Raw genomic sequence first — 27,616 nt, forward strand, 5'->3', positions numbered from 1 at the left:
AATTGCCATGCAAACCCTTACCTGTGAACTTCCAAAGGGGATTCCCCAGCGCATCTTTGGGGTACACCCCCAATCCAACGCTGGGGAGCTCGGAAGTTACAGCCATTATAGTAAATCTGAAACTCTACCTCTGTTAATGAGATAACTTCACTCTACAGGATAGCAAATCTCAATCACTGGTCAGGAAAAGTGAGTTTTCCCTTTGTGGCTACTTCTGCTTTGAATTTCTGCAGATTCAGGTGTTCCACATGAACAGGAAGTTAAAGACTGGACCTCTGACCATCTCCCAGTTTTGTTTGTTGGATATTGACTAGTGATTTGCTATTAAGCCTGCTACTGCTCCACTACGAGTCCCTTGTTCAACAGCTATGATGACTTTACTGCTATCTTTGTCATTTGCCTTTGGGAACTATTTATAACTTTTGAGTCAAGTGTGGTCATTGCTGTTGTTTAGATCGATAGGAAAGCTGTCAATGATCTTGTCCATGCACTAAAGCTTGGAGGGGCAATGAGGAAAGGTCGCTGTCTAAGACCTTTCAGCTAGATTACACCGAGGGGCTAGAAACCATGTGGAACCCCTTGGCTGTATGTCTGACAAGGAATGTATATTGTAAATATTAAGACTATTGAAATATTATTGAGGCACTTCAGAGTGGAATATGCTGTATGGAGACAAGTTGAATTCTATTGTACTTTCTGTAATCTTCAATTTGAGGTGTTTTTCCCTCAGGCTGTGTGCCCAACATTGGAATGTATATTGTAAATATCAAGACTATTACAATTGTATAGAGGCACCTCAGGGTGGAACATATTGTATGGGGACAAGTTGAATTTTATTGCACTTTCTGTAATTTTCAAGTTAAAATGTCACTATTTTTATAAATAAAGCACATTTTTGGAAAGAAAAGCTACCAATGATCTTGTCCACTTGTTGAATAGCATTGTGAGCACCAGCACAAAACTATCAGATGTGTGTACTGGGTGAATACCATAGTCCAGTAGGTGTGGGTCGCCTGCTGGTTTACCCTTGCACACCCAACAGTTGATGGGTTGAAATGAATGAAGCCTTTCCAACATATTAGGTTGGTATGCCACTAGGACATTTTAATTAACTTGAATGTCTTGAACTTGTACATTATTTTGGACAGGCATATCATCTGATGTAACCTTCATTTCCAGAAATGTATGTTTTGTGTAGATTTTACACCTTGGGAGCTGAATCTAACTGAATAGTATCATTCTAATATAAATGAATCCAAAATTCCTCCTCAGTTAAATAAATTACAATCTCAATAACACTGCATTAGATTGTGACTTAGGCTGTAACTGCCAAACAAATTTATGGAATAGTAAAAGGTCAAGTTTCAATCATCTCAGCCCCAGGACATCACTGAAGGAGTTTCTCAGAGTCATGTCCTAGTCCCAATCATCTTCAGCTATTTAATCAATGACTTTCCCTCCAAAATAGTTCAGAAGTGGGGATGTTCACTGATGATTCCGCAGTGTTTAGTACCATTCGCAACTCCTCAGATGCTGGAGCAGTCCGTGCATGCATGCAACAAGACATGGACAACATTCAGTCTTGGGCTAATTAGCGATAAGTGATATTCACACTGTACTAGTACCAGGCAAATACCATCTCCAACAAGTGAGAATCTAACAATCTTCCCTTGACGTTCAATGGCATTACCATTACTGATTATCACACAATCAACATCCTGGGGTTTACCATTGAGCAGAAACTTAAGTGGATGCGTGATGGAATACTCTGCACTTGCCTGCAAAAGTGCACTTCTAACATCACTCAAGAAGTTCAAAACCATCCAACAAAAAGCAGCTTGCTTCATCAGCACCTCATCAATCACCTTATGCATTCATTCCATCCACTGCTAGCTCACGGGAGCAACAGTGTACCGTATACATGCTGCACTGCAGCAACTTGCCAAGGCTTCTTCAACAGCTCTTTCCAAAGCCACAGCCTCCACCACCCACAAGGACAAGTGCAGCAGGTGCATGAGAACACCACCACCTGCAACTTCCCTTCTAAGTCACACACCATGCTGACTTGGAATTATATCCCTCCACTGTTGCTGGATCAAAATCCCGGAACTCCCTTCCTAACAGCAGCACTGTGGGTGCTGTTAGCATTCTCTAGAGTTCCGTTTAAGAACCAGCAGCTTGTTAAAGACCCATTCTGCTGCTTAAAAGGAGCCTGTTTTCAAATTTACAAAATGGCAGAAGCAATGTACAGAGGCAGAACAACGCCATTCTAAAATAATGTTTTGGAGATAATGTGAATGAATTATGGGAACTGCAATTCAGTGGGCAATTATATGCATGATTCTGTACCTAGACATAAGTCAGTATCTAAAGTCACAGACCAGCTGCAAATTCATAGAGTGAAATCTTTTCTGTTCATGAAAGGGGTGATATTTGGGGTTGTGATCTGGATGGACACATGCAACCATCAATAATCCCGTGAACCTTAGGGAATCCAATCATATGGCAAAAATTTATGGTTCATGTTACACTATGTTTCCAGTAGGGGAACCAGATGAACTGACTGGCCTGGTAAACAAAGCGCCACTGATTTTGTAGGTTACAACTCTGCAGTGATGATTGAGATATTTGGCAGCTATCTTCTGCTTGCTGCATGGAAAGACTCTATAACATAAATGACAGGACAGCAGTTGTTCATTATAACCCCTGACTGAATTGCCCTCGTCATATGTTTGACTGCAGAGTTTTGTGATGGACTCTTTCAGGAATCAAAGTCTTTGCACATGGCCAGTTATAATTGCTTGGCCCTAAACACAGAGATTTCAGTGTTCAGAGGAGGTTCTGACCAAGCATTAAAGCCCAGGTGTATCTGCCTGACATTCCTTTCTCTCATTCTCCATCAAAACCTACAAGTACAGAGGGAAGCCCAGAGAAAGAAAGACTTGCATTTATATCATGCCTTTCACAACCACTGGAAGTCTCAAAGCACTTTACGGCCAAGTAAGCACTTTTGAAGTGTAGTCACTGTTGTGATGTAGGAAAGACGACAGCCAATTTGCACACAGTAAAGTCGCACAAACAGCAATGTGAAAATGACCAAATAATCAACATTACAAGAGACAGATTGAGGATAAACATTGTCCAGGACACTGGGGGTAACTCTCTTGCTCTCCTTTGAAGTATGGGCATAGGATCATTTATTTCATCCCAAAAAGGCAGATTGGGTTTATAGGGGATGCAATATTAAACATCCTTAGTGAAACAGCCTGAATTAGGAAACACTGACCGTAAATATATTTCTCAATAAAAATCCAAATAACGACGAATCACTGAAACAGGTGGTAAAGTACACAGAAGACACTCTAGTCCAACCCAATAATTCTCGTCATTAAGTGTCAATATGAGGAAAGGAATTTCCTTGCAGTGTCTATTTTATCAGTCTCAGATTGTACTGGTTTGTGACTTTACAAGTTTGATGTATGTGATGACTTTGTCATGTGTTAAAACTTAACCTTTGAAATGATTACGTTTATTTTAAAAGAACTGGGCTTGTTCAGTTGGTCATGCATGCTGCCATATCAATAACGCTACTTGTGTTTTATCCCCCCAGGCTAACCTCATACTTGAAATGTTCTGTATTATTTATTTGGGAAAATAATATTTATTTTTGGAGCTCCAAGATGCCTGTGGCCGCTTTGTACTTGAAAAAATATGCTAGAAATTTGAAGATCAAGTTTAAGCTATTTTCTGCTTTTTTTGAAGTCTCTCGCTCTCTAAGAGGCAACATTTTATTAGGGCATAGTTTGAATACTTTATACCAATAACAAGAAAGTAGGATATTCTGTTAAACTACAGAAATAATGTACTTGTATAACTTCTACAAATATTTGTACAGTTAGAGATATTTATTAATAATATTCAATGGAATATTTAACTGCTGAAATAACTTAATGTTTGTAAATAGTTATACTTTGTGACAGGTTAAGAAGAAAACAATAAAGCTATAAACTTGTTATTGCATTACTTGGCAGTTGAAAACATCCTAGGGGAATTAACATCTGCTCATTAATGCTCACTGTTTATCTGCTTTCTGTAGCTGAATTGCGGTACACTTTCCAAATACCAGGCAGGCTAATGGGGCAGTACAGGAATAACGAGGATACCATGGCGGGACCAAAATGGCCAACTCAACCAAAGTGCAGAAGTTGGAGAGACCAGAGGTAATTTTAACTGCCAGGCCTCACTTACACTTGCTTGGTAAGTAGGTAGGGGGAGATGGTGTCATAGTGGTAATATCATTGGATTAGTAACCCAGAGGCCCAGGCCGATGCTCTGGGGACATGACTTCGAATACCACAATAACACTGGAGAAAAACTCACCATTCTGACTTGGAAATATTTTTGCCATTCCTTCACTGTCACTGGGTCAAAATCCTGCAACTCCCTCCCTAACAGCAACTGTGGGTGTACCTGTACCACATGGACTGCAACGGTTCAAGAAAGCAGCTCACCATCACCTTCTCAAGGGCAAATAGGGATGGGAAATAAATGCTGGCCTAGCCAGCAACACCCATATCCCATGAATAGATAATAAAAATAAATAAAGCTAGTCTCAGAAGTGGTGACCAGGAAACTATCATTGATTGTTGTAAAAACCTATTTGGTTCACTAATGTCCATTAGAGAAGGAAATATAGCATCCTTACCTGGTCTGGCCTACATGTGACTCCAGACTCACAGCAATGTGGTTGACTCTTGACTGCCCTCTGAAATGGTCTAGCAAGCCACTTAGCTCAAGGGCAATTAGGGATGGGCAACAAATGCTGGCCTTGCTAGAGATGCCCACATCCAACGAAAGGATAGAAAAGAAAAGTTGGCTGAACATCTAGACTGTGCAGATTCCATTAGGACTCCAGTGCCACTATTTTATTGGTAAATTAACCACTTAAAGGGAGTTTGCATTCACTCAATATGTGCTAGGCTTTTGGCTTCCAAAATTGCCCGTCTGCTTCTAGAAGGTGGCTGCAAAGAACAGTAAGGGAGCCTTCAAATGTTACCTGCGGCATTGAGGACCAAATGCAAAGTGGCAAGAGAAGGTTGGAGATGGCAGAGGAAGTTAGCAGCATGAGCGTCGTCTCGAGGACCTGACACAGTTCTATAAGTTTGTCATCATCCTTCCATCTGTGTAAAATGATGGACATGCAACGTTGGGGCTGGGATAGTTTCATATGGTGCTCTTTTACTGATGGCTGAAGAGACCAATCAGCAGGAGGCTGGTTCTGCTGTATATGAGGTGGTCGTCATGTGTCGTCGTGGGTTGTTGTTTTTGGTGTTGGCACCTGTTGTCAAGCCACTGTAGCCGCTGATCATCATGATGGCAAATGCCAGCCCACACGTGACATTGCCAGTTTCCCCTGTCATTGGTTAGTATCTCCCTGGGGCAAAAATCGGTGTTTAGGGCCTTCATGTCACAGCTGCAAGCAATCTTGAAGTAGAACTTTGGCATTTTATTGGACTTCTGGCTATCTCACCATACAGAAGATCCTGAGGATGGAAGATGGCTGCATTCCCATGAACATGTCCAAGCTGGCGAAGTCACCTCTGCTTGATGAGTGTTGGCATATTCAGGATATTTGCGTCTGAAAGGACTTTCGCATTTGTGATTTTATCCTTCATGAGATGCTGAGAATGCACCTTAAACAACAAAGGTGAAAACTGTTGAGCTTCCTTTCTTGATAACTGAGAGTCGTCCATGCTTCACAGCTGTACAAAGGTGCTGAAAATACAGGCCTCATAAACCAGCATCTTGGTTCTAAGAGTCAGGTTGATGTTATTCCATGCACATATTGTGAGTCAGCAAAAGGTAGTCGATGCTTTCCCTATGTGTGTGTGTGTGTCAGGTTCTGCACCAAGAGACAGATTCTATGTCAGCATGGACCCAAGGCAGTAAAATTTGCTAACCATTTCCAGCGGGTGTTATTCAGAGTGACCAATGGTGGAGATGAGACAGAGTGTCCCATATTCATGTCTTCCTGACACTTATAGTAAGGGAGAACAAGTTACAGGCATTGGGGAGATAATCCTTGAGTCTTTGTAGCTGAGATTCTGTGTGAGTAACTAGCAAGGCATCATCAGTGTAAAGGAGCTCCCTGATCAAAACGTGCCAAGAGATTCAATTATATTGCTGGATCAGGAAAGGTCAGCACAGAGCTTCCTACTCATCCCTTGCCTTGCTACTGATCACTTGTGCCCTGTATGTCATCAGCTGCAGGTCCCTCTAATTCACCATCAGGCTCTCCAGGGTATTAATGTTGGCACCAGTGCTCAGGAGGAGTGCATCACATGTAAACAGAGAATTAAATAGCCAAGCTAATCGCTTCTTAGTGAAGAGTGAGTTGCTAATTGAACAGCTGGACCTGTTCAAAATAGTCAAAACACTTAATTTGCTTTGACATCTATGGAAATGGAAAATGATGAGTATTAATTGCCTCATGTAGACAGTTGACCATAATAAATGTAAGCAGTTTAATTGGTGTGAACTGTATTTATATTTTAATTTTTTTGTTGCAATATATTTAAACCTAGATAATACTTTGAACATCTGTTCTTTTTTCCAAAGTTTCCCAACCATATTATATTACCACTTTCTCTCCCCCCACCCCCAATTTGAATAATATGAGTTATCTGAGCTCCCTCAGCTATTTTCTCTGGCTAGCTCTAATGGCTTTATCTTGCATGAGTTCAAATGCTCTCTAACTTAAACCTTGGCTGCCTTTTATCTTTGTGGTTTACCACAGGGGACACACATATTTCGAACAACATTTAAGGTTAACTCAAATATTTCTGACATAACCAGCCAGTTGCAGTTATTCATTATGTACAATTTATCTTCTGTTCATTTTTAACTGGGAGAAAAGATCCACTGTGCATTTTTTTAATGCAATTTCATTGCAAAAAAGGAGCAACGTTTAACAAACCAGCATTCCATCTATTCATCAAAATTCCTCAAATTGCCACATCCTGGCATTTATAAATATATTTCATGCTATTTAAAACAAGAATCTTTTTGTGGTTACAGTTAATGAGAAGCAGAAAATATAATTTTGAGCAAGTGAAGTACCAGGGCCTGTGTCAAATTGTAACACTGGTCTTTAGGTATTAAGGAATGACAGACGTACAGTGCCCTTAAGTTTCAACCGACAGCACCATATTAGAAAGCAAAAGAGCAAACTTGCATTTATGTAGCACATAGTGTATGTCACAACTTCAGGAGATGCCAGAGCACTTCACAGACAATTAACTGCGTTTGAAGTGTAGTTACCTTTGTATTGTTGTGAAGCAGGACAACAATTTGCACACAGCAAGGTGCTATATACATCAGAACTGTTAGACAAAAATGACCAAGATTCATCTTTTAGAATCCATGTGGTCATATAATACAACAATGATGAAATTGTTGACTAATCATTGCATTCAATCCCCATCAATTAATCTACAGCAGACGACCATATGATGCATTGAAAAAGTGGGGAACAGCTTCAGGAACCACAAGCCACCTGTTTCTTCCAAATGTCATGTCTGAAATTAATCATATGCTGCATCCCAAAGTTTGACTTTCTGAAACATATCTATCTTATTTGCATTTGGACGAATCAATACTAACTCCTTCCACATTCTACACAGCAACTTGCATTTACTTAGCGCCTGTAACATAGTAAACTGCCACAAGGCATTTACTCAACAAAACCGTTCCATAGATTGAACACCCACTCACTGAAATATTGTTTCCACAGAATAAGGTTGGATTTACACAGCCCCATGCACAGCTTGTGTCCTCTGTTCCAAGTGGTCGTGGATTTACCAATTAACAAATTCTCCCATTAAACTCCCTGTTCGGTATGAAGCAGCCTATAAAGCTAGAGTTTCTAGCATCTGCAGGTTTTCAACTTTGCCACTCAAGCACAACCCATTGGCATGCAAGCTCAACATCCTGTTGAACCCAAGTTGAACTTCAACTCCCAACATTAGCCACCAAATGGTCGCTTTGGCTGTCAAACCATTCTCATGTTCTGCCCTTACTTAACCTAGATCCAACTTTTGCAATGTCTTCCTCATTAATCTCCACTTTGCATAAATACAAGCTTCTCTAGAGTGTTATTGCTCTCATCCTACCCCATCCAAAATCGTGCATATCTATATATATCAATCCTTGCCTTGAGTATTGATTTTAAAATCCTCACCTTGTCCTTATCCTTCCTACATTTTCAATTACATCTGTTTAAAACTTCTGCTCCTCCCTACAGAGATCTACTCTATTACCGCTCCTTGCGCTGTACCATTAATGAGCGTCTTCAACTATCTTATCTCCACACTCTGGACCTCTCTTCTAAACCTTCTAACTTGCTACATTTTTGACTATTTTTACAACTCACCTTAAATCCTACTTCTTTAACCGTGCTTTGTGTCACTCCCACCCCAACTTCTACTCAGGTCCTGTAAAAGCTCTTGGTTTATGTTGCTTTGTGAAAGCTTTATATGAGCTGATAGAGGCATCAGGATTATTGCTTCTTACCTGTAGCCAATTCATTTAGATAAGTATTCAGAGCTCCATGCACACAGGACCTGGTGCACTCAGTGTGCACAGATCAAGAGACAAAATACTCAGAACCAAGCAGTGCTGAAATCCCAACTTTAAAATAAGACTGAAGAAGCATGGTGCAAAGGCACAGCAACACATAGAAACAAGGAGTAGGCCATTCGGCCCTTCGAGCCTGCTCTGCCATTCAATAGGATCATGGCTGATCCATTCCAAGGAGGAGTTACCATTCAGCAGAACACTCAAGTCAAGGCTACTGCCAGTGGAGCCTGGATGGTTAGCCAAATGAGTTAAAACAAGCTTTACTTGTGCCTGATCTCAGGAATAAGTGAAAAAAAATACTGGTCAACACAAAGTTGTCGAGGTAAGTACGCTCAGACATTTTCTCATTCCTGAATGTAATGCCAGCATCAAAATTCTGTGTTTGTTCAATCTACATGCCTCTCACTAGGACAGGGATGAAGAGAATATTTTACTCTCAGAGGGTTGTGCGACTTTGGAACTCTCTGCCTCTGAAGGCGGTGGGGGCGGGGTCATTAAATATCTTTACGGCGGAGATAGATAGATTCCTGTTAGGCAAGGGATTCAAAGGTTATCGAGGGTAGATGGGAATGTGGGATTCAAAACACAAACCCATCAGCCATAATCTTATTGAATGGCGGAGCAGGTTCGAGGGGCTGAATGGCCTACTCCTGCTCCTATTTTGTATGTTTGTATTATTGAAATTTGCTGACTGTAATTTCCAATGGGGTCTCAGCGCTGCAACAAAATAGGGGGTGGAAGTCTCACTCTTGGCGTGTGATGCAGCCGCTGGGATTTTTAATGTTCTGATTAATATCAAATTTGCAACAAACCATTGGTGCCATCATAATGATCACAATCTTTCAAAATATATACTAGGAGTCAAATTTACAAAGGTTTACAAAAAGTGTTTTCAAGCACAAAATCAGGTCAGTGCTGGTGTTTACGCTCCACACAAGCCTCCTTCCACCTCTCTTCATCTAACCCTCATCAACATATCCTTCTCTTCCTTACTCCTTCATGTTCTCATCTATCTTCTCCTTGAATGCATGTATGCCATTCTTCTCATCTATCCCCTATGGTACGGTGTTCCACATTCTAAGCAAGATTAATCGTTACACTTTTAAATGCTTCATTAGTTTGCTTTTACATTTTCCATGATACTTAACATGCATACTTAAAAGATTTTTTCATATTTCAATTTTCATATGCTGCAATCATATTAGTTTTGACATTCAACAACACACCTCTTAGCTAGCAACAGTTTGTTTTTGTGATTCATTATCTATATTGTGAGTCATTTGGTAGTACAGAACTAAGTATTGTTGAAAAAAGAGCCATATTATTGAAACTTATCATCTTGCACTCATCAGGACAGCTACACAAGATAAATGAACAGTTATGGGAACATCAATTTCTACTTCATGTGATGAGAGTGCTGATTGGTTGGCAAGTGGACTCTGATTGGTAGATGCATTGCCATGGAGAATGCAGCAAACTGTTAACTGCCAAGACTTTGTTTCAAATGCAAATCGGACAGGTTGACTCTGATTGGTCAAGACATTGCATGGGGAATGTATCAGGGAATGGCTGCCCCCCAACCTTTTGTTTAGTTGGAAAAGGAATAATGCGTGGACATGCTCCTGCTATCTGCAAAGGCCACAGTCCAGTGTGTGAATACATGTGGCTTCTAGCATGCCGGTATAAATTGATGTTCCCTTTATGTTGGTTTACCTTGCGCAGCTGTCCTGATGAGTGCAAGACAAGAAGCTTAGATAGCATGTCTCTTTATTCAGCTATATTTTATTCGTTAATTTATGTGATATTGGCCGGAATTTTACGGCTCCCTCGCGGCAGGGGTGGGGCTGTAAAATGCGGCGAGACATTCCAAACTCCATTAACTTCGGCTGCAATGTAAAATCCCGCTGCCGTAAAATCCTGCCCATTATTTCTGAAGGACATTGTTTTTTTTTTAACAGGATGTTATTCTGGATAGCCCCTGATCTTTGCACATCCCTGGGACTCCTCAAAGGAGCATATTCCTGTTCAGCCTACTCAGCTTATGGCGATAGAACGTGCTGCGTTCCACATTGTTTTCCATCATTTATTCAGACAGCTTTTTCTCCGTGCTACACCACCACACACACCTTGTCCCTGGATTCCATAGCTTATTATTCTGTGTCAGGATTAAGATGATTTGAGCAATATGCTTAATTTGGCAAGTTCATCCTCAGTGAGGACAGCTACTGAAAATCAGTAAGCGGTCTGTGTGCTTTCTGTCTTATGAGCTGAGCTGAAAGTGCTGAGTATAAAGGGAATTGATAGCATTCTCTTTTTTCTTAGATCATAGAAATGCTCGATTTCTAAAAAAAAACAAACATTGTTAAGGTAATCAGAGTACCATTCATTTCCAGAACTTATTGTTGCTTTGGTGGCTTTCATTTGCATTTGGCTCCTTGATCCTGAAAGCAACATGAAGGACAAAAATATGCCATTAAAATGTATGAGCAGATGACCTATAATAACAGGCCTTCCATCTCCGTCCACTAGATACAAGAATAAACTCTGATAGCAAGTATAATACTGAAGATGAAAATTTTTCCGAAGAAAAATAAATAATCTGATAGGGGCAAAGGAAATGCAAATAATTAATGGATAGCTTTTTAACACTTTGTTGTTTTTTTTGCCTGTAAGTAACATCACAGCACGTCAAAAAGTCTTAAAAAATTAAAAGCAAAATACTGCGGATGCTGGAAATTGGAAAAGGAAACAGAAAATGTCAGGAAAAACTCATCAGGTCTGGCAGCATATGGGGAGAGAGAAATAGAGTTAATGTTTCGAGTCCAATGTCCTGAAGAGGAGTCAGATTAGACTCAAAACGTTAACTGTGCTTCTCTCTCCACGGATGCTGCCAGACCTGCTGAGTTTTTCCAGCATTTTCTGTTTTTATTTCAATCTTTAAAAATTGTTTTTTTTTAATCCTCTTCCTGCGTATACTACCCACCGAGGAAGCAGCTAGCAAATGCCCCACTCCCAGATGTATGGACTGAAAAAGTTGGACCATTTGAATTGGTAGCTTAAGATTGATAACTTAGCTTTTCAATTTGTGTTACTGTATTAGGCCACTGTGTTAGTTGTCAGCCATGTCTCAGTGGGTAAAACTCAGCTCCTAAGGCATTACAGCCTTAGTCCAAACATGGACAAAAGAGCTGAACTCCCGAGGTGTGGTGAGAGTGACTGCTCTTGACATCAAGGCAGTATTTGACCGAGTGTGGCATCAAGGAGCCCTAGCAAAACTGGAGTCAGTGGGAATCAGGGGAAATCTCTCCACTGGTTGGAGTAATACCTAGCACAAAGGAAGATCCTTGTGGTTGTTGGAGGTCAATCATCTCAGCCCCAGGACTTCACTGCAGGTGTTCCTCAGGGTAGTGTCCTAGGCCCAACCACCTTCAGCTGCTTCATCAATGACCATCTCCAACAAGACAGAATCCAACCACCTCCCCTTGACGTTCAATGGCATTACTATCACTGAATGCCCCACTATCAACATCCTGGGGGTTACCATTGACAAGAAACTGAACTGGACTAGCCATATAAATACAGTGGCTACAAGAGCAGGTCAGAGACTAGGAATCCTGTGAGGAGCAACTCACCTCCTGACTCCCCAAAGCCTGTCCACCATCTACAAGGCAGGTCAGGAGTGTGATGGAATATTCTCCAGTTGCCTGGATGAGTGCAGCTCCAACAACACTAAAGAATTTTGACACCATCCAGGATAAAGCAGCCTGCTTGATGGGCACCCGATCCACAACCATTCACTCCCTCCACCACCGACGCACAGTGGGAACAGTGAGTATCATCTACAAGATGCACTGCGGCAACTCACCAAGGCTCCTTAGACAGCACCTTCCAAACCCTTGACCTCCACTACCTTGAAGGACAAGGACCACAGATGCATGGAAACATCACCACTACAAGTTCCCCTCCAAGTCACTCACCATCCTGACTTGGAAATATATCACTGTTACTTCACTGTCTCTGGGTCAAAATCCTGGAACTCCCTCCCTGTCAGCACTGTGGGTGTACCTACACCACATGGACTGCAGCAGTTCAAGAAGGCAGCTCACCACCACCTTCTCAAGGACAATTGGGGATGGGCAATAAATGCTGGCCCAGCCAGTGACACCTTTGTCCCATGAAAGAAAATTAAATACAATTCTTTATTTTCCTGCAGAAACACAAGTGTATTATACACATTGCTTAATATTATAATTCTTGACAATAAGGTTGAGCCCATCGAATTTAGAAAAATGTGATTGAGCAAATTTAGCCAGATCAGTGCAGTTGCAAAATAACACTTCAAATCTAAAATTAAAACAAAAAAACGCTCTAAATCTTTAGAGAGAAAACTATGGACTGAGAGAGTTCATTGACTGATTATTTTAATGCATTGGCATAGCTTTTAATACATTTTAATTGAAGTTAGAGATCTGTCATAGGGTAAGTTTCTTTCTTTTTATTGTTTTTATTCAATTATATGTAATTTTTGTGTGAATGAGTAATGGACCCGAAATTAATTTCCGTAGGGACAATAAAGTGAAATTGAATTGAATTGAAAGAAACAGAGCTAGCATTTCAGGTAGAAAAAATAAATTTCTATCATATTCCTGGGAAAAAATGTTGTTCAAAGATGCAAGTATTATTGTGTTTGACTGATTCAAGAACGTGCAATTTGAATTTGCTGCTGCTGCTGCTGCCTGCCAGTGGCTGCTGTCGTGTTGCAATGCCGAATGAAGCCGCGCGAGGGCGAGGGAGACCAGCTTTTGACCTGTGTCTCGGTGATTAAACCCACAGCAAGAGCAGTGACTTGCACGGAGCAACACAGTCTCCACAACGGTACCTTGAAGATTGAATTGAAGATTGTGGCAGATAGCTTAGGTGCTCACTGTTATTTCTGATAAAATGTAATGTACACAGTTATGATTTAATAAGAAAAATAACAAGAAAGCAAAGTGGGGGAAGACAAGGTGAGATCCTATAGGGAAACAGATGGACAAGAGGAAACTGTATATACACACGGCACACGTCTCTGTTATTGAAACAATGTATTAAGATTATAAAATGTTCATTCTCTTTCTTTTAAAAAAAACACCGAGAACAAATGGTATTTTAATGAAATAAAGTTTCTCTAAAGAAGAAATTCATGAAAATAGCAGTTCACACATTCAGAAAACTCGTTGAAAAGTTTTTTTTTACAGAGAGAGTGAAACACTCATATAGAACGCGGAGAGGTGAAAGAAGTTTTGCATTTGTCTTTTTGAATCTAGGGTAGTGGACAATCCCCAATCCACAGTAACCTTTTTCCCCCAAAGTGCATCCAGTGTAATGGTTCATGGTATAAAAACAGAAAATGCTGGAAGTACTCAGCAGGTCTGGCAGCATCTGTGGAGAGAGAAATAGAGTTAACGTTTCGAGTCCATGTGACTCTTCTTCAGAACTGAAGGGAAGTAGGAATATGATGGATTTTATACTGTTTAAGAGGGGGTGGAGCAGGTGGAGCAAAATAGAAGGTCAGGGATAGGTGGGAGCTCAGGAGAGATTTGACAGATGTCATGGACACAGGACAAAGGGAGGGTTAATGTTAGTGTTAAAGACTAAGGTACTGATAGCAGCATAAAGGTAAGATAGCAGAATGTGTTACAGGTAAGATAGCAGAATGTGTTGCAGGTAAGATAGCAGAATGTGTTACAGGTAAGATAGCAGAATGTGTTAAAAGCAGAACAAGGGTCTGTGCTCTGTGAAAGCACAACATAGAAACAAGCATTTTGCTTTCATAATGGTCCATGGTACTTGGATTCACTGCAGTAACTGCAGTATAGCTTCAATCCCTGGTTGCGAGGCCAGTCCTGGTGCAGGAGGAGGAAGCTAAGAAGGAAGGAAGCAGGTGCTCTGAACCTCCCTTCCAGCTGCATATTTAAATGTGCATCGAGATGGCCTCCGAAATTTCTAAACATTCAAATTAACTCCAAGTAGGTTTTAAAAAGTAAGTTTCCAATTGGCCCTTCAGATCCAGTGGGCACACATTAACCCCACACTGATACCACACTGGTGTTGAACTCCATGCAGCACTATTTTAGCTGTGGCAGTGCTGCAGGGCAATGGTTGGAGTGTGATCTGAGGCTGTGAAACTACCTTTGCTCAACATTGTGTTTACGCTAACTGGCTCCCAGCGGAATGCCCTATTTTAATGTATGTGTCCACCCAGCACCAAAGCCCTGGTTTGCAGCCAATATAGGGCTATCTTTTGATTTGGTTAATTTCTCCTCCCCAGCCTGTGCTTTGCCTTCTTAGGAATTAGGAGCAGCAGTAGGCCATTCAGCCCATTGAGCTAGCCCTACCATTCATTAAGACCACGGTTGATCTGTACCCCAAACACATCCACACCATTTGGCTTCAAATTCCCTGATACCCTTAGAGAGCACAATTCAGATTAAAACTATTAATTGAGCTCGCATCTACAGCTTTTTGTGTGGCAGGGTTACACCTTCTACCAGCCTCTGTGTGAAGAGGAGTTTCCCAACCTCTCTCCTGAATGGTCTGATTCTGATTTTAAGGTTATATTCCCTGGTCCTAGACGCCTCGACAATCAGAAAAAGTTTCCCTCTTATCTACCCTGTCAATTCTTTTCAAAATCCACAAACCCTAAATCAAACCACCCCCTTGGCCTTCCATATTTCACAGGACACGTGTCCAGTTTATATAATTGTTCTTTGCAATTTAATGCTTGGGGCCCTGGAAATATTCTGATGAATCTACATTGCATTCCTTTTAAAGCCAATATTCCTGTGATGTGCTGCCCAGCTCTGCACACAGCACTCCAGTTATGGTCTAATTAGGGCTTTATATAACTGTAACAAAATTTCCCTTTATACTCTGGCCCTCTAATGGTAAAGGCTAACATTCTATTAGCTTTTTTAGTTACTGTTTGTATCTGACTACTACACCCTAGGGATCTGTGTACATGGATCCCATAACCTACTTAGATCTCCGCTAAAATAAAAATAAAACATTGCGGGTGCTGGAAACCTGAAATAAAAACTGAAAAAGCCAGTTCTGATGAAGAGTCACATTGAACTCGAAATGTTGACTCTTGTTTCTCTCTCCACAGAGCCTGCCAGTCTGGCTGAGGTTTTCCAGGTGCTTGGGTCTATCCTCTTTTTTGGTCCAAAATGAATAGCCTTGTACTTAGCTGCATTGAAATCCACCTGCCACTCAATCTATCAATGACTCTTTGTCATTTTGGGCTCTGGGACTAGGTCCAGACTTAGTATAATAATTCGCCCCCTACAGTACATAAGCTACTAGGTGGTAGGTGAGCAGGAGCTGAGGCATACTGGCCCATTACTGGCTGCAGGTAACTGGGTGCGATGTGTTTTCACGTCCATTGGAAATACAATAACAATAATCCGAATATCAAAATGTCAAGAACTGAGAGCTCAGGTGTACAAAGCAGTGCACAGTTTGACCAGGGTTGATTCGCAAAAGAAGGAACATGGAGCTAAATTATATGGTGAGGGGAGGGGCGGGTGGGGGAGGGTGGATGGCAGAACCTCACAAACCTCACCCCCCCCAGAAACCACGATGGCGAGAAGCTGCTCGACAACAGACCGAGCAGCCCCACGACCATAAAGCGCTGTGGGGCTCATTAACCAGAGCTTTGTGAGACATCACCCACTGGAGCAGCCGGCCACTCTGATTGGCCAGCACTCCATCAGTCCTGGCAGCATAGTAACATCGAAAATAGGAGCAGGAGTAGGCCATTCAGCCCTTCGAGCCTGCTCCGCCATTCAATTTGATCATGGCTGATCCTCTATCTCAACACCATATTCATGCTCTCTCCCCATACCCATTGACACATTTAGAGTCTAGAAATGTATCTATTTCCTTCTTAAATATATTCAGTGACTTGGCCTCCACAACCTTCTGTGGTAGAGAATTCCACAGGTTCACCACCCTCGGAGTGAAGGCGTGAGCGGCTGCTGCTGGGCTGCAGGTGAGGAGTGGAACCCAAGGCCCAGGACTCCCAGAGAAGGTGAGTCCTGGGTCTTGGGCTGGAAGGGTTTGGGAGTGTTAGGGACAGGGGCAGTGGGGGGGCAAGAGGGTGTGTTTAGGAGAGAGATCAGGGAGGAAGAAAGGGGGGGATTCAGTCTAAAGGTGCCACCCCGTGTTCGGCAAAGGGCACCCCCCCCGAAGAGTGACCCACCCCTTCCTTCCCGCCCTTTAATCAGGTTAAAAACCAGGCTCCCCCCTCCCACCCTGCTGCCCATGCCGAATGTATTCTAGTGCGGGCAGCAGATCATGAGGGTCAGCAGGCTTGATAACAAGTCGAATTGGCCCTTAATTGCTCATTTTAATAGGGCGGGTGGGTTGCCGAGTTTGGTGCCCGCCTACACCACCCACCCCCCTCCCCCTCCCCCCCACCCCTCCCCCACATCCCCCCCCATGCCAACCCATATTATGGGGGTGAGCTCTGGGGTGGGTGAGAAGCTGGTGGGATGGGCGCCCACCCCATTTGACATGCCCCTCCCCCACCACGGGAAACACGCCCACCGGGGGAGGGGTGGCATGTAAGATTCAGCCGGTGAAGAGGTGACTTTGGCCCGGAACACTGAATGGTTTAGCTTTGACCTCCTGAGCTAAGTTGTAAGACATCACCAGTGTTCCTGAGGGAGTGGTTTGTACCCATGTATTATTTACATAATCACAGTCTTGAACAGCACCGCTCACCTGGGAACTATGTTCAAGCGGCAGTTCACCAATGTAAAAGTATTTGTTAAGTAATGTTTTCCTCCTGACAACACAATTGGGAAAGGAGTAAGTTTGTGCCGACAGCCTGCAACCCACTGTTACAGTTCACCATCTCTCCCCTACCTGCAGAGTTTAAAGCCTCAGTATTGTTCCCAGGTGTGCAATGCAAACCTCCAGAACCGTTAACTTCTCCTGTCACTGCATTCATCCACCTCTTACAGGGATTTGTTCCTCCCTCCCCCCACTCGGCTTCTTTTGCTGTCAGCCCCCTTTCTCCCCCTGTTTTCAATGCGATCATCTGGTTGTTTGTGAGATCCTGCTGTGCGCCAATTGGCTGCATGTCCTCCGTTCCAGCGGCGCCCGTCACCAATACCTAATTGGCCCTAACGTGCTTTGGGATGGTCATGAAAGGCGCCATATAAATGCAAATTATAATAAAGGCAAAATACTGGAAATCTGAAACAATAAGTGCTGGAAAAATTCAGCAGGTCTGACAGCATCTGTGGGGAGAGAGAGAAAGACAGAGTTAACGTTTAATGTTTAACGCATGACTCATCTTCCGAGCAAATTAAATGCAAATTATTTCTGGCCGCCCACAACCGCTGGATCAAAATATCCCAGCGGTTGGAAAATGCGGTCAGAATGAGGCGAGGCTGTTGCGTTTTAATGAATGGGTGGGTCTCAGAGAGGGAGGGAGTATTGTTAAAGGACCCCCAGTGCTCCTAGTGTTCAGGCTTCAAGGGGTCCCTAATGCAAGTTCTGCCTAGTACCCCTGATCCCTAATGTGAATGGACAGACCCCAGAACCACACACACCCGGCCCGGAGTTAGACTAACGTTCAACCGTGATACCGTTTGGAGTCTGTCTGACTCTTTTAAGAAGGTGCGAGAGTCAGACTGACTCCAAACTTCATCTCTGTCTCTCTCTCTCTCTCTCTCTCCCCACAGATGCTGTCAGACCTGCTGAGTTTTTCCAGCATTTTTTGTTTTGGTTTCAGATTTCCAGCGTCCGCAGTGTTTTTGCCTTTACTTTAATGTTCAACAGTGTTCACTGACTATCCTCCACGCACTATGAGATGATAAAATACCAGCAGAGAGAGAGAAAATAAACAATATCAAACAGGCCATATACGTTGTGTAATTAAAATGCAAATTGGAAGGAGGATGATGAATTGGGGACAAAAACAGAATTACCTGGAAAAACTCAGCAGGTCTGGCAGCATCGGCGGAGAAGAAATCAGTTAACGTCTCGAGCCTTCATGGCCCTTCGGCAGAACTGAAGCATAGTTAGAAGAAGGGAGAAATATAAATTGGTTTAAGGTGGGGGGGGGGGGGGGTGAGAGAGAGAGAGAGACATTGAGGGTGTGGTGATTGTGGAGATGAGCAGATAATCAAAAGATGTCACAGACAAAAGGGTCAAAGAGGTGTTTTGTTTGAGAAAAGTGCTAATTAAGAATGGAGGACAGGATATTCAAAGTACAGCTCTAGTGGGGGTGGGGTGGAAAGACTAACAAGGTTTTAGTTTTAGATTTAAAAATAATGGAAATAGGTGGGGAAAGAAGAATCTATATAAATTATTGAAAAAAAAGCCGGGGGAGGGGGGGGGAAGAAACGGGGTGGGGATGGGGGGAGGGGGAGTTTAAGATCTAAAGTTGTTGAATTCAATATTCAGCCCGGAAGGCTGTAAAGTGCCTAGTCGGAAGATGAGGTGCTGTTCCTCCAGTTTGCGTTGGGATTCACTGGAATTGGGGAGACTGGGTATGAGAGAGGAATGAATGCATTTTGGCAGGTTCAGAGTTTAAGTCTTGCCTGGCTGGAGTTACCGACGTGGACATGTTCCCATGCAATATATTGTGTAGCCAGCAGCCTCCCACAACATTGTCTTTACTGCGTGGGCCAACACGTGGGGCTAGAGACATCCTCAAGGTTTAACAGCCAAGCGCCATAGCAACCCAACGCTCTGACTCTCATGGGTTCAACAGAGGGGATGGTTGGGCGGACAGTTGCGGAGTCGATTGGAGGAGCTGTTTATCTGTACAGAGGGGGCTGCGCCTTATTTAGTTGTTATCCGCGCTGTGCACCGATAAGCTGCCGCGCCGGGTGTCATACCCAATCTCCTATTTTGCTCCCTTAAAAATTATGCCCCCCACCCGGGACATCGGTTCCCAATTAAGGTGGAAGCTATTTCTGAGGATGCTGGGCGGGATTGTTATCCCCCCGTAACCCAGCAACCCAGGGGTGGCATTAATACATGTGCCCTGTTGAAACCCAATGTGAACAACCTTTAGGTGCCTTATTCCAATCCAACCAACCATCTTTAACAAGCAGGGGGTGGGAAAAAAATAATAAAGTAGTGAGAGGGCCCTGACTTCAGGTGTTTGCCAGGAAGGATCAATTGAACATGTCCCATCCCCTCAGTGTTGGGCACTGTTCACACAAACCGGGTCCATAAACCAATGTCAAATCGCAAAGCTAATTTTTCTTTTGTTTGTCTTTTTGCTTTGTTAGTTCTTTATGATTAGGAAATGGACCTGGACCTGGACTGTCATGTTTCCTGGTGGTTTGAAGATGTGCAACAGCTGGGAGAACAGGGGGTCTGAGATTTATAGTGTGTCTCCCACAGCACCCACCCCACCCTCACCCCGAGCTCACCCCAGTCCGAGTCGACATCAGGAGGTGGTCTGACTGCTGGAGCAAGGCAACTGCCCCATATACTGGCTAGGTGGTGGGGGGATGGGGGGCACTGAAAAGGAAAAAAAAGGGGGCACTCTTCTAGCCCAACAGGGTCGGTGTCAAAATATTTTTATTTTTAAAATAAAAGAATCTCTTGTACACTATATAAATTATACAGCAAACCCAAAAAAAAACAACAGAAAACCCTGTCTGTCACCTGGAAATGGTCAACTCTAAAATGAATAGCTTTCAATGTCTGACTGGCAGCGAGGTGATGTAAACCTACCGCTTACAAGTAGTTGTCATCGAGGCACATCTGTGCGAAAGTGATGGACAGGGGGCGATGCGCGGACCCTCGTGTTCCACAGCAGCCGGCCAGCGAGAGGAAGCGATCGCACCGTCCCCTCGGAACTGCGTTGACAAAGAATCCACTGAACGGTGCTGGGGCCGGTGGGGCTCACATCGTGTCCAAGGCTGACGGGGGATGCGGAAGAGCAGGAATATGGGCGTCAATCACTCCCATAAAACACCGGTGTTTGACGAAAATGAGGATGGTAAGGTCTCAGGGCATGTTTACTTGTGGAGAGTGTTCTTTTTTTGTTGCAATTCTAGCGCCTCGCCGTTTTATGTTCCTGTGGAAACCGGGCTCTCCCCCTTTCCCGTTCGGACTTCCACCGCTGCCTCTCTCGCCGCAGGTTTCAACTTCTCGGGTTGGAAATAAGACACGACTTTTCTGCCCTAATTCTCTCCTTATACCATTGGCAGCTTTGACAGAGCAAATGCAGTTTAAAATGTCTCCAGTACCGCTTACTGCCTGATAATCCTAAATACTAAACTTTGCAATAATATCTTAATGTGCGAACTTTAGTGAAAATAATTATGATTATGGGACATCTTTTAACGCAACTTTAAAAAAAATAAATAAGTTGGCCATTAATATCCTGTTCAGAAACTGCTTCATTGATAATATTAGTCAAGGAATCGTTAAATCCACAAGCGGCCCATCGAGTTCCTTATCTTCTTCAAAATTGGCATTTACTTGGATGAGCAAAACTAGCTCAGATGGATCTTTCAACAGGGATGTTTGGTATTCAAATAATTCATGAAGACCTTGTTTGGTTTTGGTACCTTTTGTTATGAATATCTGAATAGGCGGAGACATTGTCGAGAGTCTGGACAACGGTCACAATAGTCTAACCAGGTTGCTAAATTCTCGAACAGGTAATGCCAGAATATTTCAGCATAAAGTTGATCGACTCTTGTTGATGGAGCTAAGCGATACGCGGCATATAAACTGCGCTCCCAAGTAATAACGCTGAAAAACTCTCAGACAAAACCTGTGAAAATGACTGTGCCATATGGAACTGTAGAGTGAGTACATTTGACATAAGTGACATTGATGCTCTTAGGAACACATTGGGCAGTTTCTACTAAAGTGGCAATGATTTAGCATCATGTGTGCGCTGTTTGCTTGTGGATGTTACTTTAGCAGTTTGTTCTTCACTCGGTTTTTGACCTGCAGACCAGACTGTGAATGTAATTCTTTAATCATTAACTTAGTTATTTTAATATCTTAACTTTATCGAACCAGAGTGCTGACTGATCATTTGCAAGTAACAATGGCTGGTACTGAATTCAAAGGAACTGTTTATCTGATAGCACCAAACATTCTGTTTTATTAATTATCATTGAGTAGATTACTATTCTGTAATATAATGCGCTGATCTCGTCCGTAATAGGCAGGTGAAGCATCTGCCATACTTAACTGTAATCAAGTAGATCATAAATTTGTGTCCTAATTCCAAAGGAAAGTTAGTCCAGTTCTGTGGCTGTAGTACAATATTAATGATCAAACATTACCAGCAATAACAGTTTTATTCATTCAAAGAGTAGTGTGTAAGATTACTATTGGTGGACATTTAAAGTGTATGTCTTAGGCTAGAGAGTAGTAACAAACACTAATTAACAGACACTAAGTAACAAACACTAGTTAACAAACACTAACAAACGCTAAGTAACAAACACTAACAAACATGAACAAACATTAAGTAATAAACACTAACAAACACCAAGTAACGAACACCGAGTAACAAACACTAAGTAGTAACAAACATTGCCAGGATGGGACTCAGACTCATCATACTTCTCATTAAATTCATGAAAGAATCCTTTTAAAACAAGAATCCAAATGGTCTTTGATATGAATAATGATTCAAGAAATTGCTTCTGAATGACTCCAGGGAACTATGAATTCAAATGGCAAATATATTTAGCTTAACAATGCTTTTGGCATAACCTCTAATCTTGACTAATGAAGAAATAATTTTGTGCCCATTGAAATACAAAGTCAATTCACTGACTTATTTTTAGATTAATATTGGCAAACTCATTTATACTCAAAGCAGACAAAGCACTGACATGAACAGAGATTTAACGCTGGAGCATTGCAGTACTATGGAGGTATCGTTTTAGATAGTGGTAGTACATATATAGTAGTTAGTTACATGCAAGGCATTGTGGAGGGTCAGGGGAAGGTATCGTTTCAATGGTCAGCCACCTGTTTCTCACTTGAGAAGTGGGCAGCTAACAAGGGAAAATCTGGTCAAGACCATGTACAGTATATCCTTCGATTTCTGATTCAATTTTCAAGCGGGTCTTTAAATAGGAACGCTGCACTTTCACCCAAAACAGATGGCAAAAGAAGAAAGAAAGACTATTTATTCACTAATGGGAAGTCACAAGTGGTATCCTATTTGGAGTGTAAAAAAAGCAGACTATCCCTCTTCATCCTTCTTGACCTGGCTGCAGCCTTTGATACAGTTAATCAGCCCATCTTCCTCCAAAGCCGCTCCACCATCATATAGCTGGATGGGACTGTATTTGCTTGATTCCATTCTTATTTATCTAATGGTAGCCAGAGAATTGCCATCGATGGCTTTTCTTCCCACTCCCATACCCTGGTGTCTCCCCAAAGACCTATCCTATTTTTCATTTAAACGCTGTCTCTCGGCAACATAATATGAAAACACATAATAATTCAAATGTTCATATGTTCGTATGTAAGTTTCCTCAAATTAAATATTGGAAAGAGTTTGTTCCTGTCACAAACTCTGCACCCTTGCCATTGATTCAGCTCTCTCCCTGGCAACTTCTGAAGCTGAAACAGGCTGTTTGCAACCTCAGAGTTATATTTAATCCCGAGATGAGTTTTCAACCATATATTAATTCTGTTATTAAGATCGGCTATTTCTACCCCCATAACATCACCTGACTCTGCCCCAGCCTCAGCTCTTTTACTTCTGAAACCCTCATTCGTGCCTTTGTTAACCTCCAGGCTGGACTATTGCACTCCTGACTGGTCTCCCATATTCTACGTACGAACATATGAATTAGGAGTACGAGTAGCTATTCGGCCTCCTGAGCCTGTTCTGCCATTCAGTAAGATCGTGGCTGATATGATTGTGGCCTCCACTCCACATTCAGCCTACCCCCGATAACCTTTGATTCCACCCTGAACAGTTGCAAGCACCAGCGAGCATACCTACTTCCGATCTTAGGATGGAGATGAGGTCATTGATGAAGCAGCTGAAGATGATGGGGCCTCGGATGCTGCCCTGAGAAACTCCTGCAGTGACGTCGTGGTGCTGAAATAATTGGCCTCCGACAACCACAACCTTTGTGCTACGTATGACCCAGCTAGTGGAGAGTTTTACCCACAAACCTATGAATTAGGAGCAGGAATACACCATTCGGCCCCTCAAACCTGTTCCGCCATTTGATAAGGTCATGGCTGACCTGATTGTGGCCCTCAACTCCACATTCCGCCGCCTCCCCCGATGACCTTTGACTCCCTTTGCTGGTCAAGAATCTATGTATCTCTGCCTTAGAAATATTAAATGGGCAGGATTTTCCCTTCGTCGGGTGGGCGCAGTGGGCGGGCCCAGGAGCGGCCACAGAACGGACCACCGCCCGCTATTTCACACTGGCTGGCCAATGAACGGGCAGCCAGCGTGAAACGCACGCTGAGAACCTCAGTGTTGCCGGGGCGAGGAGCGTGCAGTGAAAGCTCCCTGAAGGCACAGAGCTGCCTCAGGGAGCTGAAGACTTTTAGAATGAAAAATAAAGATGTTAAAAATAAGGGAAATATATTCCCACATGTGACTCAGTCACATGAACAGGGACATATCAAAAGTGATGTTTAAAAAGTTTAATTTTTTTTAAAAATGACTGTTGGAAACCTTATCCCGCCCATGGATGAGGTTTCCTAAAAAAATACAAAGGCCGCCTGGCCTATTTGCCCACTCGCCAACCATAAGGTTGGACAGGCAGCGAAAAACACAAATCAATTGCTAGTTTAATGGCGTTAACTGGCCTCTTAATTCTCGGCGGGCATGCTGCTGACTGTTGCGTGCGCTCGCTGACCGAAATATCGCGGGAGTGCGCGGTGACATCGGGACGCTCGCCTGACGTCATCACGCACTATTTTACTCCCCATGGGGTTGGGCTTGCGCACGCCCACGTGACATAACATTCTGCCCAATGACTCCACCTCCACCACTTGCCGGGAAAGAGAACCGCAAAGGCACAGAACCCTCTGAGAGAATCAGCTTTCTCCTCGTCTCCATCTTAAACGGGAGACCCCTTATTTTTAAACTGTGTCCCCTAATTCTAGTCTCTCCCATTAGAGGAAACATCCTTTCAGCATCCATCCTATCGAACCCCCTCGGGATCTATATGTTTCAGTTTTCCCCCTATTTCCTATTGACTTAAACTTTACTGGGGCTCCTTGATGTCACAGTTGATCAGATGCTGCCTTGATGTCAAAAGCAGTCACTCTCATCTCACCTCTGGAATTCTGCTCTCTTCTTTTGGACCAAGGAGGTAATGAGATAAGGAGCTGAGTGGTCCTGACGGAACTCAAATGGAGTGTAAGTGGGCAGGTTAGTCATTAGTAAGTGCCACTCGCTAAGCTGTCGATGACACCTTCCATTATTTTGCTGATGATTGAGAGTTTTCTGGGGCAGTAAGTGGCTGGATTGGATTAGTCCTGCTTTTTGTGAATGGGACATACCTGGGCAATTTTCCACTTTGTTGGGTAAATGGCAGTTCTGCAACTGTATTGGAACAACTTGGCTAGGGGTGTGGCTAGTTCTGGAGTTCACGTCTTCAGCTTTCTAGTCAGGATGTTGTCAGGGCCAGTAGCCTTTGCTGTATTCAGTCTGCTTAACCATTTCTTGGTATTACGTCGAGTGAGTTGGATTGGCTGAAGTCTGGCATCTGTGATGGTGAGCATGTCAATTGGAGGCCAATATGGATGATCCACTCCATACTTCTGGCTGAAAACGGTTGCAAATACTTCAGCTTTGCTTCTCCACTGACATACTGGACTCTTCCATCATTGTGGATGGGGATGTTTGTGGAGCCTCTGCCTTCTGTTGGCTGTTTAATTATCCACCACCATCCACCACTGGATATGGCAGGGCAATGAGTTTGGATCTGTTTATTTGGTTGCGGGGTCACTTTGCTATAGCAAGCTGTTTTCACTGTTTAGTGTGTGTTGTAACTTCACCTGGTTGGTGCCTCATATTTAGGTACGCCCTAATGCTACCTCTGGCATTCTTTTCTACACTCTTCATTGCAGCAGCGCTGCCCCCATGGCTTGGTGGTAATGGTAGAGTGAGTGATATGCTAGGCCATAAGGTTACAGATTGTAGGAGTGTACAAATACTGTGGACCTGGAGTCACAGATAGGCAGGTATTGGGGGAAAATTTATTGATTTTTGCTTCCAATTTCCACCCCACTCACGTTCACATGGCCCATCTCTGACACTTCCCTTCCTTGACCTCTCTGTCTTTGTTTCTGTTGAAAGGCTGTCTACCAATATCCATTACAAGCCCACCAACACCCACAGCTACCTCGACTACAACTCCTCACACCTGCTTCCTGTAAGGACTCCATCCCATTCTCTCAATTCCACCGTCTCCTTCGCACCTGTTCCAATGATGCCAACTTCCAAAATGGCGCTTCTGACATGTCTTCCTTCTTCCTTAAACAAGGTTTCCCCTCCACTGTGGTTGACAGGAGCCTCAAACATGCCCCACCCAATTCCTGCACCTCTACCCTCACCCCTTCCTCTCCCTCCCAGAACCATGATAGGGTCCCCCTTGTCATCACTTTCCACCCCACCCGCCTCTGCATTCAAAGGACCATCCTCCACCATTTCTGCCACTCCAGCATGATGCCACCACCAAACACATCATCCCCTCACCACACCCCCACCCCCATCAACATTCCTTAGGGACCATTCCCTCCGGGACACCCTGGTCCACTCCTCTAACACTTTCAACTCCTCATCCCATCCCGCAGCACTTTCCCATGCAATCGCAGAAGGCATAACACCTGCCCTTTCATCTCCACCCCCCCTCACTGTCCAAGGCCCCAAATGCTCCTTTCAGGTGAAGCAGTGCTTCACTTGCACCACCTTCAATTTGATTTGCTGCTCCCAATGCGGTCTCCTCAACACTGGGGAAATTAAACACAGACTGAGTGACCGCTTTGCGGAACACCTTTGCTCAGTCCGCAAGCATGACCCAGACCTTCCTGCCCTTGCCATTTCAACGCACCATCCTGCTCTCATGTATGTCCGTCCTTGGCCGGCTGCAATGTTCCAGTGAAGCCCAACGCAAACTGGAAGAACAGCACCTTATCTTCCGACTAGGCACTTTACAGCCTTCTGGACTTAACATTGAGTTCAGCAGCTTTAGACCATGGCCTCTCTCCTCTATCTTTACCCCTTTTTTAAATCCAATTTGGCTTTTTCTTTTTTTTTTCCTTTTTTTAATTTTAATTTTTTTTAATGCTTGTTTTGTTTTGTATTTATTTATTTCATTTATTTATTCATTCTTAAGATCCTTTATCCCCAACTGCCCTCACCCCCACCGCCTACTTAGGGCCATCTGTTATTGGTCTCTATGTTGTGCTTTCACAGAGCGCTGATCCTTGTTTTGCTATTAACGCATTCTGCTCTTACCTTCACGCCACTATCAGCACCTTCTTTAGTCTTTACCACTACCATTAACACCTCCTTTGCCTTGTGTCCATGACATCTTTGTCAATCTCTCCTTAGCTCCCACCTATATATCTTGCTCCACCTGTTCCACCCTCTCTTAAAGAGCGGTGGGGGGTGATAGTGGGGGGTGGTGGTGGGGGAGGTGAGAGTAGAGCGTCATGTGAAAAATTCAAAACTGAGATTGATAAGTTATAGAAGCAAGGTAATTGGAGTTGAGATACAGGTCAGCCATGATCTAGACGAATGGCAGAACTGATTCAAGGGGTTGAATGGCCCACTCCTGTTCCACTGAACAGGCCTTAGATTCTGGTTCAGTGGTTGTTTTCAAATAGAATGCTCTCAATTGGTAATGCAGGCAGTAGGGTGGACTTTCTGCATGGAAGACATGGCAAACTTCTCACAAGTACTCTCAGTGTCGCTGTAACAGAGTATTTCACCCGTGATGAATTG

General features: G+C 43.3%; 1 protein-coding gene across 1 annotated transcript in view; it reads left to right on the forward strand.

Moving 5' to 3' along the window:
* Window positions 1–20,550: 20,550 nt before the first annotated feature.
* The window catches only part of LOC144677927 (serine/threonine-protein kinase 32B-like), a 368,461-nt gene continuing 361,395 nt past the window's right edge, over window positions 20,551–27,616 (forward strand). The window contains exon 1 of the mRNA XM_078537920.1: window positions 20,551–20,650. Coding sequence (XP_078394046.1) covers window positions 20,581–20,650 — 70 coding nt within the window. The 5' untranslated portion in view covers window positions 20,551–20,580. The remainder of the gene's footprint in view (window positions 20,651–27,616) is intronic.

The sequence above is a fragment of the Cetorhinus maximus genome, chromosome 1, assembly GCF_964194155.1.
Source record: "Cetorhinus maximus chromosome 1, sCetMax3.hap1.1, whole genome shotgun sequence".
Taxonomy (NCBI): Eukaryota; Metazoa; Chordata; class Chondrichthyes; order Lamniformes; family Cetorhinidae; genus Cetorhinus; species Cetorhinus maximus.